The sequence below is a fragment of the Hyaena hyaena genome, unplaced genomic scaffold (assembly GCF_003009895.1).
Source record: "Hyaena hyaena isolate Hyena2069 unplaced genomic scaffold, ASM300989v1 scaffold_57, whole genome shotgun sequence".
Classification (NCBI taxonomy): Eukaryota; Metazoa; Chordata; class Mammalia; order Carnivora; family Hyaenidae; genus Hyaena; species Hyaena hyaena.
Window position 1 is genome coordinate 3,907,911 of NW_024080690.1, and position 16,875 is coordinate 3,924,785.

General features: G+C 49.8%; 1 protein-coding gene across 2 annotated transcripts; it reads left to right on the plus strand.

The window, feature by feature from the left end:
• The first annotated feature begins 1,946 nt into the window (after positions 1–1,946).
• IL1RN (interleukin 1 receptor antagonist) lies at positions 1,947–16,875 on the plus strand. 2 transcript variants are annotated; one of them, XM_039231750.1, is made up of 5 exons: positions 1,947–2,058; positions 11,231–11,282; positions 13,143–13,231; positions 14,347–14,459; positions 15,564–16,875. In XM_039231750.1, the coding sequence occupies exons 1-5, from the start codon at positions 2,049–2,051 to the stop codon at positions 15,777–15,779; spliced, it is 480 nt and encodes a 159-aa protein (XP_039087681.1). In that variant the 5' UTR covers positions 1,947–2,048; the 3' UTR covers positions 15,780–16,875. The 2 variants fall into 2 exon arrangements, with proteins under 2 accessions (XP_039087681.1, XP_039087679.1); XM_039231748.1 differs by lacking the exon at positions 1,947–2,058 and having other exon boundaries at positions 11,106–11,282.

Below are 16,875 nucleotides of genomic sequence, written 5' to 3' on the forward strand. Positions count from 1 at the left end.
AGCATGCCATCCCTGGCCCAGACTGACAGCCTAGTTTACCATCTTACTGACTGCAGACTCGGCCAGGCCCTTAGCTCCTCAGGGAGACATCAGACCCATGCTCTGCAAGAATGAGAGCTCATACTTAGGTAATGCTTCCTGTGATCTAAGCACCATATGCTTGTTAGCTCAGTCCTCACAACCACCCCACAAGATGACTAACAGTCTTACCCTCATTTTACAGGTGTTTCCAAGATCACACAGATGTAGTTTGTGAGGCTGGGATCTGAAACTCTGAGTGCCAGAACCTGTCTCACCAACTGGACCTCCCAGCGTAATAACAGACATGCACCCCATGATGACAAGATGGCATCCACAGGCACGTTCCCAAGCTGCCCCAATGGCCCAACTTTCCAGGTTTACAAAATTTAGTTCCTGATTCGTTAGCAAACAGGCATTTCTCTATAAAAACTGCTTCAGAAATTCCCAGCCCAAACTCGGAAGCCTTGGCATTCTAGCTGATGAGACACAGCTGAATAGAACAGGAAGTGAAGGCCTTGTGGGAAGTCCCTGTGGTCAAGAGTACCCACGAACGGGCACCCTGGCTGCCTCTGGCCCTCTGCACCTCCCAGCTGACTTCAGGCCCTGTGTGCTGAGTGAAGGGACACTGGGAATGAGCCCAGGCCCCTGAGGCAGGGTTAGGGGAAAAGGGAAGCCCTCCAAAGACCCCTCTTGAGATTTTATAAATCATGAGCCCTTCTGCAAGTAAGCATGGCCTTTCCTTCTCCAACAGAAAAGACAGGCTTGAAGGTGGCCAGTAGGCTGGCTGGTCTGCCCCATTCACTCCCCACTTCCCCTGTGCCCTAAGGCCCCGTTGAGAGCAAAGCCCTATTTCAATGCACACAAGCTATAAAGCATTTTACAGTCTGCATGTCATTTCTTGCTCCAGTCTGTCCCTAATCTAAGGGACACTTCCAGGGTCATGCAGCTGGTTAGTAGTAGGCCTGAGGACAAGAGCCAGGACCTCTAGCTTGCCAAGAGATCCCTTGCCACTGTTCCCCATGCATCAGCCCAGATGGTTTTAAGGATTCCTGAGTTGTCTGCTCCCTGATGGCAGGACCCAAGGGCATAAAGCTAAAGAGCAAGTTCAGAATGGCAAAGAGGAGAAGGTTTAGAACAGAGAGTCTTCTAGAGAAGAGGGGAGAGAGTATCTGGCCTTGTGGACAGTTGTCAGGCCAGCAGCTGGGCTGGGGAGCCTGAGGGTAGCTGGAAGAAAGGATGGACACCCTGCTACTCCATAAGCCACACTCCAACCATATAAGCCTCTATTTGGTCCCCAAATAGACCAAGAAGATCCCTACCCAAGGGCCTTTGCACTTGCTTTTCCCTCCCCCAGGACACTCTTCCACTTCTCTGACACCAATCAGGTCTCAGGTGGCAAGGCAGCTTCTCAGACTGGCTTTCCCTGACCACTTTGCAGAAAACATGAACCCACCCCCAGGTCCCTCAAAAACCTATCGTGCTTTTGATTTCCCCTATTGCATTTCCTGTCATAAGAAGGTAGTCTATTAGTTTCCCAATTTCTTACTTTGCCCTCCTCTGTTAGACTATCAGGGACCGAATCTGACTTTCCCCCAGTGCATGGCACATGTGATTAGGTCAGCCCATATGGACTAGATGAACAAATGCGCGCATGCATGAACTGGCAGCGGTCGGGTTGAGCACAGAAGTTGGGTGCGCACAAAGGTCCAGCCTCACTAATCCCACTTGGTTCCTTTCCTCACATGGGTCCTCTGTTTTTACAGAGATATGAGCCTGTTTGGCTCCTGTTAGCCTGAGTCACCCTTTTGGAAGCAGGGCCTGGCAAGCCCTGCCTGGGTGTGTAGAAGGCCAGCAGTGGCTCTTCCTCTTCCTCTCCTCAGGTAATCTGGAAGGAAGCAGCAGCTCCACCCTGGGAGGTGCTGGTGACACAGGTACTGCCCGGTGCTTCTCCTTTCTGTGCAGCAGCTCAGTCTGGAGACAGAGGTTGGAAGATCTCAGAAGACCTTGTATGCTACCAAGCTCTCCCCATGGCGTCAGGTAAGCTCCTCCACTCCTCTTTTCCCATCTGAAAAATGGGAAGGAAAGTATCTACCATTGGTGTTTACTAAGGACAGGCTTCCAGGGGAATGCCAAGGGCATGTAGCTCCAGGCCCACGTTGGAGACTTGGCCTAGGTGGAGATGACAGTGGGTCACGCACATACGCTGAGGTGGGGGCTGCAAGCCCAATGCTTATCCAGCCAGAGGAAGCACGTCTGCTGTGAGAAGAATCACGGGGCTGGTAGACTCTACTGGTCATTTCCCACTGTTGATAGAGACCTAGAAATTGGAGAAATAGTTCTGTCAAATGAGGGAGAGAACAGTGTGAGCTCAGCGAGAAATACTAACAGAAGTGGGCACTGGGTTACGAGGGACTGTGAATTAGTGGCCACTGCTGACTAGTCCCAGTGGCTGACTGTCCCATGGGAATGCAAGCCCAGGTGGCCTGAACCTCTCATTTTTCAGGAGCAGCCCGATATTCTGATTTCCTCAGGTAGTATTTTGATTAAATAAAACAATAACATGAGCAAAGGAAATACTCAGTCTATGGGCTACTGGTTTGCAATCTCTGTTTAAGATCTATGTGGGGGCAGAGAAAAGATCTTAAAACTGGGGCCCTGAAGACCTAGTTTCTAATTCTGTGTTTGGCCTCTAATGGCCTCTATGTCTCTTTCTGGGTCTCACTGTTCTCAGGCCAAGAGGAAGCAGGCCAACTCTTGGGGTCTCATGGGTACAGTAATAGCCAATCCTTCCACGGGCTTGCTACGAACCAGGCCCTCTGCTGAGCTGTTTACATGGCCTGTCTCTTCTAATCCTCACAACAACCCTACGAGGAAGTACTGTTATTGTTCACAGTTTCAGAAGTGGGAACTTGGACACAGAGAGGTTAAGTAATTTGCCCAAGGCCTGACAGCTGCTTACAAGGGGAGGAGCCAGGCTCCACAGCAGACAGTCTGTCTCTAAATCACTGTATTGTGAGCTAGGGGTGCTGAGACTGAGTGAGGTCATGGAGGGAGACATAAAAAACTGTAAGCAGTTTTTCCAAGGGCAACAAAGCCTCCTCTTTGGAGGAAGTGAGGCAGTCTCCAATGGCATGTGTGAGAATGTTAGCCCACGGGTTATGCATCTTTCAAATGGGTAAAGGGGGTGCCACTTCCAGAACCATGTAATGATATGATGTGAGGAAACCGCTATACTTAAAAACAGTCCATTCCAAAATATTTTATTATTTTTTTTTAAATTTATTAATTTTGAGAGAGACAGAGAAAGAGGGAGAGAAAACATGCACACAAATGGGGGAAGGGCAGAGAGGTGAACAGAAGTTCTGAAGTGGGCTCTGTGCTGACAGCAGAGGGCCAGATGCAGGGCTCAAACTCAGGAACCATGAGATCATGATGTGAACGAAACCAAGAGTTGGACACTTAACCAACTGAGCCACCCGGGTGCCCTTGTTATTTAAAAAAAATGTTTATTTATTTTGAGAGAGAGAGAACAGGGGAGGCGCAGAGAGAGGGGGGGGGAGAGAGAGAGAGATCCCAAGCAGCCTCCCCGCTGTCAGCACAGAGCCCAGCATGAGGTTCCATCCATCTCATGAGTCGTGAAATCATGACCTGAGCTGCCATCAAGAGTTGGATGTTTAACCGACTAAGCTACCCAGGCACCCCCCACCCCAAATATTTTAAAGTGGCACATGGTAGGTGCCGAGTAAGTTCAAGTTCAGGAGACGAGTGTGTGTGAGCCCAGTGAAGGCACCATGTTTTCTGGAAGGCCAGGAACATGGGTGGTGCTATTGTTGTCCAGCAGAGAACAGGGGTCTGAGAAGAGAGATCATGGAGAGATTCGTGGTTTGCCTAAAGAGCTGGGAACTCAAGGGCAGAGCAGCAAGGGTGAAGGTGGGTGTGTGCTTGGGACATGTTCCCTACCTCACCGGACCTCTGCTTCCTTTCTAACACCCCTGACCATACTGCTAATATGTGTGAGGAAGGTGGGGCAGGAGGATGAGGAGGTGGAGGTTAAGATAGTGATGGTGGAAGGGTAAATCCTTTGTACAACCCACATTTGAAAACAATTTTAAGCCACTTGCTGTTGACCTATCTTGATTTACGTAGTCGGAGGAAATAAAATGTGAATGGCTAACTTAAAAATTAACTTGATCAGAAGGGGAGTGATTGATCAATACTATAGCTGCTATGTCTCTTTTCCTGAGTGGAAGGCTCAGTAAGGTTTTTGGTTCTTGTGTGCTTCATCTACATATCTACAGCTCTAATAAAATGGACCACATTTGGGGCACCTGGGTGGCTCAGTCAGTTGAGTGTCTGACTTCGGCTCAGGTCATGATCTCACAGTTGGTGGGTTTGAGCCCCATGTCGGGCTCTGTGCTGGCAGCTCAGAGCCTGGAGCCTGCTTCGGATTCTCTCTCTCTCTCTCTCTCTCTCTCATTCTCTCTGCCCCTCCCCCGCTCATTCTCTGTCTCTGTCTCTCAAAATAAAATAAAGACATAAAAAATTTAAAAAAAAATGGACCACATTTTTGGGGCACCTGGGTGGCTCAGTCAGTTGAGCGTCTGACTTTGGCTCAGATCATGATCTCATGGTTTGTGGGTTCCAGCCCTGCATCGGGTTCTGTGCTGACGGCTTGCTCAGAGCCTGGAGACTGCTTGGGATTCTGTGTCTCATTCTCTCTCTGCCCCTCCCCTGCTCGCGCTCTGTCTCTGTCTCTCAAAAAATAAATAAATGTTAAAAAAATTTTTTGTTAAATGGACCACATCTCTGCTAGGCAAGACAATGATTAGCAGTTAACTCTGCCTGCAATTTGCAATTCTAGCCACCAGATGGTATGAGCACCTTTTAAGGACTTCATATTATAGGGTGACCAATCATCTCAGTTTTCCAGGGGATTGAGGGACTTCCCAGGATGCCAGACTTTCACTACTAATGCTTGGAAAGTCCTGGAAAAAACAGGGCAATTGGCTACTCTAGTTCAAAACCAGGTAAAGAGCATTTTCTCTTCAACTTCTGTAAGGTCTTAGAATCATCCTTTCCTTACTACCAAAAAAACAAACAAACTCCTAAAATTTCCAAGCAATTGTGGAATAAATTGTTGCTCTGTAAGATGTGGGTTCAAACCAAAAGGAACACCAAAGGAACAAATACAATTCTTGCTCCTGTTAACTGTGCAATAAAGCAGAGACAGAGGTCAGCTGCTTTTCTGGTAGGACTGCACCATGAGAAAGAATACAAGAACTGGTTCAAATGCTGCCTCTGCCACGATTTGGGGCAAGCGATTTAATCTTCCTGTGCCTCGATTGTTTATGCTACAAAGTGAGTATAAATACATACGCATCTTGAAAGTGGGTCTAAATATGTCCACCCTGCACAGCCGTTATGAGGACTCAGTGAGATCCATATGAAAGAACACAACACACAGCCTAAAACACAGCATGTAAGATACACAGCTGTGCCCTCCCCCATCTGCAGGTTCCTGTCCCTCCCCTTTCCATCTGCCAGCGAGGAGCTAGCTGCCTTGTAAAGCTAGTCATCACGGCCAAGAAGGCAAGAGCAAACACGTCCCTCTAGAAGCACAAGATAACTAGATAAATGATGGTTTCAGTGCAGATTCCTATCAAACCCAGAAATCGCTGGAGCAAAACACATCTTGGAAGACTTTGAAACATACAGAAGATTCACAGTAAGTTTACCATTTAGACCAAGGAGGAGAGCAAGCTTCCTGTGAAGCAGTGATTGATAACAGTTGACTTTATATACATTCTCCTGACCACCCTACACAGCCCAGAAGGGCATATGGGTCACCCTGACGACTGTAGCTTGTTGGGCAAAAATACCCAGGAGAACATCTGTCTCCAAAGCTGGCCTGTCTCCTGCTGCTGTAAGGAGCTTCTAATAAGCTTCCATGTTTTGTTAAAATTGAATAGTTTACCTGGCAGAGCAGGGTAGGTGGAAACTGACAAAGAGAACACATGAGATATACTTGTGCCTTCTCCCGTTTGTACAAATATATTTACTCATCTCTTGGAAAGAGTAACTGGAGACTTTGCACCGTCATCTTCAGTAAAATTTTCCAAAGTTTGGACAGCAGCACTACATCTGTTGTGTGCTGTGTGCTTGAGCACACTCACGTACACAAGAGTTAACTGAACAATGAGATCAAGACATTAAAACTTAAGGTGTGCGCCTGTCCACTCAAAGCTGGTTGCTTAAATTTTTCCAAATGGTGCTCGCATGGTGTAAATGCAGTGCCAGCAGGCAGAGCTGAAAACATTTGCACTGAGATTCACTGAAGTTTCCTGATAAACTGGATTTGTCAGGAGGGAGTATTTTCTGCAAGGGGGACATGTCCTGTGGGCTAGGCCCCTGGGCTGAGTGGGGAGGGACTAGAGTTAAGAAATAGGACACTTTTCGGTGCCTGGGTGGCTCAATCTGTTAAGCACCTGACTTTGGCCCCAGTCATGATCTCATGGTGCGTAAGTTCAAGCCTGTGTTGAGTGAGCCCTGCTTCTCTCTCTCTCTCTTTCTCTCTCTGCCCCTTGCTTATTGCACCTTCTCTTGAAAAAAAGAAGGAGAAGAAGGAAGGAAGGAAGGAAGGAAGGAAGGAAGGAAGGAAGGAAGGAAGGAAGGAAGGAAGGAAGGAAGGAAGGAAGGAAGAAGGGCGCCTGGGTGGCTTAGTCGGTTAAGCATCCAACTTTCGCTTAGGTCATGATCTCGCGGTTCATGGGTTCGAGCCCCNGGGTTCGAGCCCCGCGTCGGGCTCTCTGCTGACTGCCAGCTCAGAGCCTGGAGCCTGTTTCAGAGTCTGTGACTCCCTCTCTCTCTGACCCTCCCCAGTTCATGCTGTCTCTCTCTCTCTCTTTCCTAGAAATAAATAAAACATGAAAGAAAGAAAGAAAGAAAGAAAGAAAGAAAGAAAGAAAGAAAGAAAGAAAGAAAGAAAGAAAGAAAGAAAGAAAGAAAGAAAGAGACACTTTCTCTCAAGAAAGATAGGAGAGCCTGTTATCAGCTCTGCATTGAGCCTTGTCATGCTGGTGGCTTGAGATTACCTGCAGTGGGAGTATTTACACCAGAGAAACAGGCAAATGCTGCTAGTGAAAACTCTTTTGGCGATCCAGCTGTCAACACTCACCAGCACACCACCCCTCTGCCTTCAGGCTCAGTGACGCCAAACCATGCACCAAGTCTAATCCATCTGTCCACTGGCCCCGGAATTATCTTAATAAAACAAATCTGATGGTGTCACCCACTGATTCCATTTTCTTTAAGATAAATTCCCTGCCCCCAAATGCTGTTCCAACTCCACCATCCTGAGTAAGAAGACTTAAAAAATAGACATCAGTGTCCACATCTGGCTTAGGATCAAGCTTTCTGCTGTGATAACTGGCAAAGCTAGCTATCAGACTTATGGAGAGTCTTACATTATAAAATGTATACTTTGACTCTCACCAAGGAGGAGGGGGTGTCACTAAACACCCCTGGTCTGGGCTGGGACCCTAGAGGATTGGGAGTGAACAGAAATGGAACAGTCTGCAGTTATCGAAGCTCCGTTCTAATCCTGTCCAGCCTCTTGGGGTTAAGGTCATTGCGTCTGCAGTGCCTGCACCCTCACTGCCCAGAAGAAGCAAAAGTGAATCATCTCCAGATAAATACACCTCTAGACAAATTGTCCAGAGCCTCAAATGATCTTGACAGTTTTTGATATGCTACAGTGCCCAGCAGTCAGTAAAAAGCAGTCAGGCGTATGCAAGGCAGCCTGTGCACTGGATAAAACGGATGGCAGAAGGAGACACCGCGGGGATTCAAATAATGAAGTTATCAGTGCAGCCTTCACAAGAACTGTGAATATATACTGTGTTAAGGATTTAAAAGACGGTATGGAAACTTTTGGCAGAGAAATAGAAACGATACAAAAAAAAAGAGGAAGCAAATGGAAATCTTAGAACTGAAAGATGTAATTAACTGAAATTGAGAAATAGCTAGCATTTATTGAGCACTTCTTATGTGGTTGGAGTTCTAGAGGCATCAGCAGGAGTCTGTAGAGACTGTCTAGTATCATTCTAAGGACACAGATAGTTTTCCTATTTCCCTTAGGGTGGGCCTTAGTCATTTCTGCTGTCACCAGTGTCTAGCAGGGCAGGGCTCGGCATCCAGAAGAGGTGCTAGATACAATGGCAATGCCTGGACCTCCCAGGGTCCGCCTATGTAGGCCTGTTATGTGGTCGCTAAACTGAATTCAGGAACTGGAGTGAGCGGCCAGGGAGCCAGAACCGAGAATAAGTTTAGTCAGAGATTTCCTGTGGGCAGAAATCATCGGGACACCCACTATTTTGATAAGACGGAACCAAGAGTAGAATTGGGGCCAGAAGTATGAGGGGAGGGAAGGAGCCTTTTATCCCCTCACTCCTTTCCTCCCCCAGCCTAGAGGGATGAGGGCCACCCCCTCAAGAGTCCAGCTGGGTGTGTAGGGCAGGGCTGGCGGGCTCAGGGGCATTGTGACTGACCTCTCCCACTTTACATGGGGCGACAAAGCAGACACAGTAGCCTTCTACTCTTTGTGTATTTCCTACATGCCGGGTTCAGGGTTAAATACACCATGTGCAATATCTCAATCCTCACAGAACCCCGTGACAAGGTTTCTATTATTAGGCCCCTCTAGTAGATAATGAAACTGAGGCCAAGAGACCTGAGCCTGAGTGGCCCAGCTCATAAGTGATAGGATGACACAGCCCAGGTTGGCCTGACTTGTCGGCCCGGCCCTAGGGATTCCTTCCTCTTTACCCAGAAATGCCCACCAGGACACTTCTCAGGCACAGCAGGAAAGGGGCACAGAGCTGGCAAAGGTGGAGAACTCAGGGTTCTGTTCTCTGGGAGAAACCCATCTCTTTGAATTTGGGCTGAGGACAGAGGAGCATTTACCCAGAAGCCCCAGGGTGGGCGGAACCTTGACTCAGAGTGCTGTCCGAGAGCAGGTTGTCCAGACGGGGCCCCTCGGTCTCCTCTGGGCAAGTCTCTTCTTTTCAGTCTTCAAGGACATTTTTCAAGGGATGTTGATGTAACATTGAGGCAAGTAGGAGAGGACTTATCACAGTGGGGGTTAGCTGCCTTCCATCTCAGGAGAGGTGCTGACCAAACTTGTGCACCCGATGATTTCGAAGTGTTGCAGAAATTGTGTCCCGCAATTCAGCAAATGCCGCAAAAGGCAACCAATCAAATAGGTTCTTACACATCACATCCATCAGCCAGCCCTTCCCCAAGCAAACAAAACTCCCCTTTGGCCCTCAGAGGTAGATATTGTTTCTTGCATGTGTTTCAAAGGTGAATGTCTCCCTCAAGGTCACCCACCTTGTGAGAACAGAAGGGACACGTACATGCCACTCTGTCCCTCAAAGTAATCACTCAGGGAGGTGATACAATTTTTGCAGAAACGTCCCACTTGCTCTGAAAGATTTGAGAAGACTCCCTTTTTAAAAAAAATGTTTTAATTGAGGTATAATTCACATCTAACATTATATTAGTCGCAGGTGTACAACATAGCGATTCACCCGTCAGCTGTTTTATATAGTCATAAAATATCGTTTATATCTTATCTTTTATATCGTCTGTGATCTACTCTCTTAGCAACTTTCAATTATATAGTGTAGCCTTCTTCCTTGAAGGATTTTATTCTCATTTGGACACAGATGCTGATTTGTTGGTTGAACGTATTTGTTGGCTGATCTTATCCAGATCAGCTGCTGTACAGAATGACCACTGGCTAGGAGTCTGAAGACCTGGATTTCTGGGCATATCTTTGCCATTAATGCACTGTGCGGCCTTGGGCAGGTCCCTTTCCCTCTCTGGGTCTTTCTTAGTGTTCTCCAAAACAATGGTAAGGCTGCCGAGCTCCCATCCAGTTCTCCAATGCTGCAATCTACACTTCTGCATTAGCATTGCATGCTCCGATCCCGCAGAAGCCCTGTCCATGTTTCCCTTACCCATAAATGGGGATTTACATCCTTTTCCCTAACTTCTAGAATGTAGTAAGGAAAGAAGTTAATGCTTATTAGTGCTCACTGCAAGCTAGAACCTTCCCCTCCTCCTTCCCTTCCTTTCCCTTCCTTCTTCCCTTCCTTTCCCTTCCTTCTTCCCTTCCTTTCCCTTCCTTCTTCCCTCCCTTTTCCCTTCCTTCCTTCCATCCTTCCTCCCTCCTCCTTTTCACCCATGATGAAGACGTGATCAATCCCATTCTGGGCATGAGGAGACAGAGAGAGAGGCCCAAATAAGTGGAGTGACTTGTTCCAGGTCATATGGGTAGCAAATGGCAAGTGAGTGGCAGAGGTGAAATTTGGATCCGTTTTTCTCCAAGTGCTGGATTGGCCCCATTTCCCCAAGATGATAGCTTTAAAAGTGTGGATAGCAGGAATAGAGCAGGCTTCGAAGCACCCCTCAGGAAGTTTACACTGCAGCAGGAGGTCACCAAGCCAAGCCACCTGGTTTTGTAAATAAAGTGGTATCAGAACACAATCAGCTTGTTCATTTACAGATCGCCTCTACTACTGTTTAAGCTACGATAGCTGACGTGAGTAATCATGACAGAGACGGACCCTAAAATATTTACTATCTGGTCCTTTACAGAATGTTTGCTAGTCCCTGGTCCAGAGTCCGGCAAGGGTGTGCGTCCTTCAAAGAACACAAAGTGACCGTCTTGAGTGCTGAGGAAGCCTACCACTTAGCTCACTAAGACAGGAGGACTTTTCTACTTAAATCTAGTTTTACAAAGTCAACAGTCTCAGGATACCTGTCAGGGAGATGAGGGAGTTCAGTTTTCATTGTGCTCTTCTTCCCAGGAACTCAGCGAGGGGGAAATAGAAATCTCAATTTTGGGGAAATTGCACAGGGGAAAAGGGGAGGGAATCAGTTACAACATTCGCATTGCGACACTCAGCACGGTTGAAAGTGACAACAACAAGGGTTTCTCATTTTGGAAATGCGAGGGCATTTCCGTTTCTCAGAGTGCGACAGGGCGGCAACAGCCTGCTTTGGGTGAGTGACTATTTTCTTTATAAGCAGCTACTCCGGGCCTGAAATGGCAGTGTCCCGTTGCCTCGCCGTGGCCACAGAATGGAAATCTGCAGATGTCCCTTCAGTTACTTGATCTCTTTCCTCCTTTTCCTGTTCTATTCAGAGACAGCCTGCCATCCCATGGGGAAGAGGGTCTGCAGGATGCAAGCCTTCAGGTAAGGATGCCCCTGCAGAGGTGGGGTGCACGGACAGGAAAATGGGGCCATCACAGCCATTGGGAGCCATTGGCCTCCCCTGCACCTAGAAACTGGGTTTGGATTGGAAAGGGGTGCCGGTTATTCAGGAAAGGAGAGCCACTTGCGTGGTCTTCAGGGCTTCTATTTCAGAGTAACTTGGCCACAGGCCTGGTTGATTTCCCAGACACTCTGGCGACTTCGTGAGTGACAGACAGGGGCCGAGGGGCCATGCTGAGGCTCTTTCCTGGACAAAGAAGCAGACAGGGCTGCGGTGGGCAGAGCATGGCCCAGAGTCCCAGCCAGCCGGCTAGCGCTGCAGCTTCGCATTGACATGGTGGTGGATCCTGCTCCTCTGGGGCCTCAGTTTCCCCTTCTGTGACATGGGGTTAATGACAACCCCCCCTGCCTGCCTTACTGAGTTGTTGTGAGAGTGCCTGTGATGTTTAAAAGTTGTGCCAGGAGTCTTGTGAGATGTCACCAATGCTGCAATAAAAGCAACAGGCTGTGAGGCTGTCCACATGCACCCTCTGTCCTGTGACACCCCAGGACTGAGCCTTGTCAGGGTGACTTCACCCTCAGACTGTTTCTGTGACTTGAGGCTGCAGTTGGGGATTCTGTGCGTGCCTGTGTATGTGTGTGCAGGCATGTGTGTGTGCATCCGGGGCAAGGCCTTCCCCTTTCCAGTCATGGAAACTGCTTCACGAGATTTGCCTCTGCCTCCGCCGACTGGCTGGGAGCTCCAGGAGCTGCCCCAAGAGGTCTCTAGTAGGAGACTCATCCAGGAGCTAAGAATAGTCTCGTAAGGTCAAATCCTCACGTGTGCAAAGGCCTTTACAGTTTGTCCAGCCATCCCTCACTGAGCTCATGAGCCACCCAAGGTCACCTGATGAGATGGGTGGTTTTAGCCATGCTTCACTCCGGAGGAGATGAGACACAGGTCCAAGGTCACATGGTGGGCAGCAGGGAATGGAGGCTCTGCAAGCCTCTGGGTGAGCTGGAGGCAAAGCTTGTTCCCGGGGAAGGCTGCCCCTCCCAGGCCCAGAGGAGCTGCTGGCTGATGAAGGACGGGCTCTGGGAATAGACCCTCGTGGTCTAAGGCTCAGGGTGAGTTACTGACAAGCTGCTATGTCCTTTGGAGCTCTGTGACAGCCCCTAGTCCCAGACAACTCTTTAAATTTACACATAAAGTAACAAAAATTAAATTGAATTTAAAATTCAGATCCTCAGTCCCACCACACTGCAAGAGCTCAATAGCCAGATGTGGGGGGTGGCTACCATATTGGACAGGGTAGCTTAGAACATTTCTGCACCCAGAAACTTTTGTTAGATGGTGCTACTCTAGAGCACGTTTTGCTGAAGTAGAAGGTGTCTGCTCTGGGAATTGGAGGGTGAGGGGCAAGTGAGGATAGGGATAGAATGTGGGTGCACATTCCGCTCAGTCCGCTGAGGGTCCGACCTCAGCTCAGGTCAGGATCTCATGGCTCCTGAGTTCGAGCCCCACACTGAGCTCTGTGCTGACAGCCCAGAGCCTGGATCCTGCTGTGGATTCTGTCTCTGTCTCTCTCTGCCCCTCCCCTGCTCACACTCTGTCTCTCTGAAAAATAAATAAGCATTAAAAAATAAAAAAGAATGTGATATGGGTACACTGCTATCCAACTATGGGAGTTGGGCCTGCTCCTTAATCAGTGGTGCCCTCAGTCTCTCCTCCATGCCATGGGTGTACAGAAATCCCACACCCCTGGCATAAAGTTGAATGCAGATTCAGTGAGCTCTAGGGAACACAGGAAGGGCTGGGCACACAGAGATTGTTTTCTGTAGCCGAGTCCTTTTGCCTTTCAGAATCTGGGATGTTAACCAGAAGACCTTCTACCTAAGGAATAACCAACTAGTTGCTGGATACTTGCAAGGACCAAGTACTAAATTAGAAGGTGAGTGGTTGCCAGGAAAGCACATGTTGTGTGGGCACTGGGTCACTTTGCCCTGGAGTCTCCACCAAAAACTTTAGTTTCGAAGCCCTAATCCCCATTGGGTCTTTGAGGCTGAGTTGAAAGATGGGGGAGGCATGGCCACTAGGGGGCATTCTTGAGGGCAGCCTCAAGAGGGTGGGAGAGTTAGAGCCTAGGTCAGAGCCCCCACCAACTGGCTCAGGGTTCCCAGGCCACAGCTGACAGGGGTAGGGCACAGAAGGTAAGATGGCCCCTTTCCCTCTGTGACTATTAAGCTTTCCATGTTCCTATGTTGTTCAAACCCTAACTACCGGCCAAAATGAATACACCATATCCAAGGCTGGGTTATGTCCCTTATTCGCGGACACCACAGTCAGCCATGTTCTGGTCTGTGGTCTAAACAAGCTGCATGAGCACGGGCAGGCTTCACCCTCTCCCCCACCTCAGTTTTCCCTTTAGTAAAATGAGGCCAGTATAAAGGCATGATGGGAGATTCTTTCAGCCCTAGACTTCGGGGATGCTTTCACCTCCCTGTGGGCTGATTTGGTGCTATAGAATGGCACGATCTGATCTCCATCTTTCCACCCTGCTCTGTCCCCTTGTGCTTGCCCTCTCTGCCTCACTCTGAAAGTATGAGACATGCCTTTCCTGTCCTTCTGTGAATTCTCCTAATGAATAAGCTGAAGTACAGAAAGGCTGTGATTTTCACTGCTGTGTGAGGGCTCACAGACTGCTGAGGGTAAGAGGCAGGTTCAAAGTCCCGCAGGTCCCTGTAGACCAAGGCCTGGAGCCCATTCTGTGCTATTTTCTGTCCCCACGGGCAGCAGACTTGGTGACCTGGCACCCCGGTATCCTGGGGAGAAGGAGGGATGGAAACCATGTGGCGTGGAATCTAGGCCACTTGGTCCTTGAGGAGGAACTGGATGGGGAGCTTGGTTTGACCTGCTGTTTGATGCAGACCAGGAAGATGGGGCCTCACTGTCCTTCTGATCTTAGGGTTTGAGTTGCTCAGGGGGAAGACAGAAAACTCTCCTGGGAGAGTCCAGGCTGCCTCCTGTTCTCTCTACAATCTGACCCTCCCCTGTGCTCTTCCCCAGAAAAGCTAAATGTGGTGCCCATCGAGCCTCATGCCGTGTTCCTGGGGATCCATGGGGGAAAGCTCTGCCTGGCCTGTGTCAAGTCTGGTGATGAGACCAGGCTCCAGCTGGAGGTAAGGACCTGTCTCAGACCACAAGCACCCTAAACCCAGTGGCTGCAATCACCGTAATGTGTTCTTTCTCGGGACTCTGTGGGCCGATTACAGAGGCTCAGCTGGGTGGTCCTGCTCTGCCTGGTGCAGCTCACGCCCCTCCTGCAGCTGCACCTGGCAGAGAGCTCTGCTGGCGCTGGGGCGTCTGGGATGGCTTCTCACCTGTTTCAGGTGCTCTCTCTGAGCTCGGTTGCCAGCTTGGGCTTCCCTACAGCATGGCTCCTCGCTTCCTAGTGGGATTATTCCACAGTGACAAGGCCCATTGTGCCAATGCTTATCAACCCCCGCTTGCATACCATTAATGTCCCGTTGGCTGAAGCCCGTCGTGTGGCTAAGTCTAGTCTCAGGAAGGGAGGGGTCCAGGAAGGATGGTACGTTTGGGGGCCTCATTATCTGTGTGCCACTCTTGGCCGAGGGCCCCCAACCCACTTAGGCTTGCCGTCTTCCAGTGACGCCAAGCTTCAGGACCCTTCTCTTCTAATCCTTATCTACTCAAACCCATGTGTTGGGATCCTATTCAGAGCCCTGTATTCCTTGATCCCTGTAATAATAATGGGCTGCCAGCCCTGGGAAAAGATGGCTTTGTCTTAGGTGCTTGTTGGACAAGATCTTAACCCAATGAGTGGCTGTAAGCATGGCACTGTCCCTTGCCCCGACCAGTGGATAGGGGCATTCTTTACTCTGTGTGGAGTAGGTTGACCCGGCTGCCATGTGCACCGTGTCGAACGGACCCTGCTACTCTCTGCCCACCTTCTCCACCATGCCCTCTTGCCAGGGGCATAGACCCTGACAGAGCACCGGCCTCCACATGCCTCAGTCTCTGCTGATGGTACCATGTGTTTACCAAACTTACTGGCCATGGCTAGAGTGGCCAGATCTTTCAAAGTCAAGGCATAACAATGCAACAGATGCTGGGTCACAGTTGTCCTAGGAGATGTAGATCCTGCAGTCGTCCCAGGAAGCACTTGCTCTGGGGCAGCCAGAAGCCATGTCATGGTGCAGAGGGGGAGACACAATGGGGCCTCCATGCTACCCAGTCCTCACTGCTCATATCTTGGCTTCCAGGCAGTTAACATCACTGACCTGAGCAAGAACAAGGAGCAAGATAAACGCTTCACCTTCATCCGCTCAGACAGTGGCCCCACCACCAGCTTCGAGTCTGCTGCCTGCCCCGGCTGGTTCCTCTGCACGTCCCTGGAGGCCGACCGGCCCGTCAGCCTCACCAACACGCCCGAAGAGGCCATGACGGTCACCAAGTTCTACTTCCAGGTGGACCGTTAGTGTGTCTGTACCTCACGTCCTCCACTCCCAGCTCATCGATGACTCCAGAGACGCATCTCCACCCTGCCTGGGGTCTCCTGGCTGTTGTGGGGCTCTGAGGAGCAGCCTTGGCAGGGTGGACCCTCGGGAGGACATGAAAGAGCCCTGCTGACAGGACTCCATCAGCAGCCTCCTTGGCGAACCAACCTCCATGCCGCCTCCACAGTGGTCTTTCTAAAGTCCAGCTTGAGCCACAGCACTGCTCCAAGCCTTTCGGTGCTGCCTGGGGCTTCCGGACAAAAGCCAGGCACCTTGGCCGGCCTGCCCCTCCACTCTCCTCTCCCCGACTCCTCACCCTCCTGCCTCACCCCGGCGCCCACGTCCCAGATCCCTCCTGCCACTCACTGGCTTGCCCAAGCTCGTTTTGCAAGCCGATGCAGTCCCATGGGGAAAACTCTTAGAGTCTGCGGCAAGATGGAAGATAAGGATTTCATCTTTCTCTTATGCCAATTGTGTCCAATTTGAAGGCGAGTCCTTTATGTGGAGACTGTCCTTTCTGGAAGGGGGTTGGGGAGGGTGAAAGCTCTCTCTTTTTATTCCCGTCTTATTTTTGTAATGCCTTCGCCTAAGAAAATGAAAAGCCAGTGTATTTTGTTAGTCCCCACTATTTTTCTTTCTGTAACGTTCCTGAAGTCTGGACCCCACTGATCAGGCCCCGGTACCATCTCTACTCCAGAACTTCCACAGGCGTGCACAGTGCTTTCCTCCCCCACCCCTCCCGTCAAAAGCTCCCAGCCCCTAGGGCGCAGCCCAGAAGGAGCTCCCTGGTGTTCTTTGCAGGCCTCCTGGGAGGGAGGACTTACTCTTGGACCCTGTGAGCACTTCTGACATTCTGAGACTTGTTTGAAAGATGGTTGAGCCTCTGTCTGTCTCCTGCACCAGGCTGAGCTCCTGAGAGCAGGGAGCATGGCCTGTGTGTGTTTCAGGTCCCGCGGGGCTGAGCACATGGGCTGGCCCTTAGCAGGTGCTCAGCAACTGTGTGTTGTCCGTGTTAAGTGGAAAGTTTTCTACTCCCTATGACTTAAGCTCTGTTTTACAATAAAATCTTGAAAACTCA